Source organism: Bos mutus, unplaced genomic scaffold (assembly GCF_027580195.1).
Source record: "Bos mutus isolate GX-2022 unplaced genomic scaffold, NWIPB_WYAK_1.1 CTG1550, whole genome shotgun sequence".
NCBI classification, from domain to species: Eukaryota; Metazoa; Chordata; class Mammalia; order Artiodactyla; family Bovidae; genus Bos; species Bos mutus.
This window is the reverse complement of record NW_027219008.1, coordinates 6,823-10,319: the sequence shown is the minus strand read 5'-3', so window position 1 is coordinate 10,319 and position 3,497 is coordinate 6,823. Positions and strand designations below refer to the sequence as shown.

At 43.6% G+C, this 3,497-nt stretch overlaps 1 protein-coding gene across 1 annotated transcript; it reads right to left on the bottom strand.

The window, feature by feature from the left end:
- Positions 1-1,685: 1,685 nt before the first annotated feature.
- Positions 1,686-2,462, bottom strand: LOC102286887 (interferon omega-1-like). The gene has a single exon (XM_070366720.1). The coding sequence runs from the start codon at positions 2,346-2,348 to the stop codon at positions 1,686-1,688; it is 663 nt and encodes a 220-aa protein (XP_070222821.1). The 5' UTR covers positions 2,349-2,462.
- Positions 2,463-3,497: the final 1,035 nt, after the last annotated feature.

The window sequence follows — 3,497 nt, the reverse complement described above, 5'->3', positions numbered from 1 at the left end:
AGCCCATCTTTGCATGAAATGTTCCCTTGGTATCTCTAATTTTCTTGAAGAGATCTCTAGTCTTTCCCATTCTGTTGTTTTCCTCTATTTCTTTGCATTGATCGCTGAGGAAGGCTTTCTTATCTCTTCTTGGTATTCTTTGGAACTCTGCATTCAGATGCTTATATATTTCCTTTTGTCCTTTGTTTTTTGCTTCTCTTCTTTTCAAAGCTATTTGTAAGGCCTCCCCAGACAGCCATTTTGCTTTTTTGCATTTCTTTTCCATGGGGATGGTCTTGATCCCTGTCTCCTGTACAATGTCACGAACCTCATTCCATAGTTACGAACTCATAGGAGTGCTTTTTAGAGATATGAAACCCAGAAATCGGAATTCTCTTCAGCATCCAGCAAAGGAAAGTTCTCACACTGAAAACACTATGAAACCACTGAAGTTGAAAGAAAATACCTTTGTCAGGGGCCGCACCTTTCCAGGGCTGCCCTCCAGGCACTGGCTCAGGGCGGCTGTCCTGTCTCCTCCCTGAGGGCAGCCACTCCGTGATTCTCACAGTCCTGATGATTTCTGCCAGGAGCGCTTGATGCCTCTTGTGTGATATGGACTCAATGAATCCAAACAGTAATCCTGTGAAAACTACTCTAACTGTCCCCATATTAAAGATGAGGAAACTAACCTGTTGTGTTTGTGAGATTTTTCAGGGTCACACTCTTGGTGAATAGCAGAGCTGGGATTCAGAGGTTTTAGAATTTCTAGAACTCTCCTTTCACTTGGCCTCTCTTATGTGGCTTCTATCCTGAATACACCATGCAGGTAGAAGAAACCAGCACAGAACAGAGCTCCTGCGATGGAGGCAGTGAAGGTATTGTGTAAGGGAGTGAATTGCTCAGTAAGGCAGTGCTGAGGAGAAGGTGGGAGGCAGAGGAATAGGAGTCAGGAGCAGCCAGTCAACACCGTATGTCATCAGCTTTCCTGCAGGAGGTGACTGCTTCCCTCAGATATGTCTATCAACCATTCTGTAATGCCTATGACATCAAAATTAATCATTTTCTACAATTTTATAATCTCCTTTCTATCTGTTTTCTTTTTGGCACCTTCGACTGCTTATAGGATCTTAGTTCCCCACCAAGGCTCCTTGGAGGGAAAACTCACAGTCCTAGAAACTGCACCACCAGAAAGCTTGAAGAATTCCACCTTTTGACAGACATTTGTTAGAAGGTGATAGAACTGTACCACAGTGTAAAATGAACAATTACTGTTTTGTGATAGGTATATATAGGCAAAATAAGTATTTAGATTTTCAAAATTAAAAAACCTCAAGAAGTTTACCTTGATAAATATTTAATAAATAAAAAAAAAATTACAATTTTAATCAAAAGAAAGGGGAATATATTTTCTATATTTTAATGCAATGTAAGCATATCCATCTTTTATACAAAAATGTAAAATATTGAGATAAAATAATACATTAAATAAAGAAAATATAAATAAATAACATCAAAGTAGTCATTGCTTATAGACTGATACCCTTGCAGCTGGGTACTTGTATATCCACTTGCTTACTCATACTGTATTACTGTGATTTGACCTAACTAATTCAATAAGGTTCGTGGCTAAAGCAGAACCAGAGTCTTCCAAAATGACTACACTTGAGTGTGCAAGGATGATGTGGCATCTTAGTCAGTGAGTCATGTCAAGGTAAATTCTGGTCTCCATCCGTCATTCTTAACCTTTCTTGCAAGCTGGTTGATGAAGACAAGGATCTCATGATTCCTAGTCTGACGATTTCCCAGGCACAGTCGCTGTATTCCTTCTCTTTCAGGTAGACATGGATTCCGTGGAAGTACCTCTTCACGGCCAGTGTGGGGCCCGTCCTTCCCAGGGCAGAGTCTTCCTCTCCCATCACTTGCCCCAGGCAGGCGTCCAGGTCATCCAGCTGCTGATGGAGTCCAATGCGGAGCTGCTCCAGGAGGGTGGTGTCCCAGGCAGCAGAGGAATGCTCTGTGTGGAAGAGGTTGAAGGTCTGCTGGAGCATCTCGTGGAGCACAGAGAAGGCCTGGGCCTCCTGGAGCTGGCCACCCTCCACCATCTCCTGGGGGAAAGCGAAGTCTTTTCTGTCCTGCAGACAGAAGCGAGGGGAGAGTCTCCTCATTTGGTCCAGGAGCCTGAGGTTCTCCCTGCCAACCAGCACGTGGTTCTGAGACAGGTCACAGCCCAGGGATCCTCCCGGGCCATAGCTGACCAGCACCAGGGCCATCAGTAGAGAGAGCACGAAGGCCATGGGGAAGTTGAGGCTGCTGCTGGGCTGGCTGAGACGGCGTCTGGTGGAACCTTGAGGTTGGTTCTCTGATGCCATGCTTTCTAAGCAAAGCCATTAAATAGGGAACACAGTAATTTTCATTTTCTAGTCATTTCTGTACACTTTTACTTCCTATTTTGGTTTTCTGTTATGTATTCTGAATATGGTCAAAGAAATTGTCATCAATTTATAAACTATTAATTTTACCTTTTCCCAGTAACTTCAGACGTGCTTATCCAAATGGATATTCATCATCAAATGAGAAGGTCTTCGTCTTATGTTAGAATTGAAGTACATTTGTAATTACACCCATATTGTTCCCTGTCTCTCATGCATGTCTCTCATCCTCTCCTCTTGTCCAGGAACACATTTGTAGCCCTCATCTTAGGCTCCATTTTCCCCTCTCAGTTTACCTAGGAAGCCAGGCTCCCTCAGCCCTATGGTTTCCGTATTTATTTAGGAATTTACCAGATCACTGTGGCAGTTGAGCTCTTTGAAACAAGATGGGTTTTCTTTAGAGTTTGATTTTGAGAAGAGGCTGATTATTATCAGTCCATGAGTTTACCCCACGTTTTTCTTTCTTCTAGAACATATTCCTGCAGGTCCATGTGGCTGTGTTTTAGGGAACCACAAATCAGGGCCATTACAGACATCACCCTTTCTTTCCACCATTTTCTTGCTGGAGACCTGTCGTCCTCCACAGACTGGGCCAATACCCCCACCAGAATCCTGGTTCTACTCAGGGAACATGGGTGAGGACTCTCTACATCCAGGATAATTGTATATTCCAGCAGCACCTCACTCCCAAGGGAGAGATCACATGGAGCCACCCCCTGTCCTCTGAGTGACAGAGTCCCTTTCTCACCTGCTGGACTCCCTCCCTGCGGACAGACTCACCACAACCTGTGGCCTCAAAATCTCCTTCTGTGGAGGGCTTGTTTATTTGTTGGGAAAATAAATTTTCTTCCTGAACCCCATCTCTCCCCTGGAGTGTTTCTGTGAAGGACCCTAGTTCTCAGTGGTGACCTCCTCTTCTCCTGACCCGTTTCCCCAGATATCCAAAATATCAGCAGTGCTCAGATGCTGAGAGCAAAAGTGTGTTTGTGTAAGTTGGTGAAGGAATTTCCAACTGCAGTCATTTTGCTTTTAGTAGATAAATAATATCTACTTTGCCAAATATACTTTTTATTATTCAACTCTTTTATT

Excerpts from the sequence above, each read along its gene's own strand:
- LOC102286887 (XM_070366720.1), bottom strand. The coding sequence starts at position 2,348 with ATGGCATCAGAGAACCAACCTCAAGGTTCCACCAGACGCCGTCTCAGC.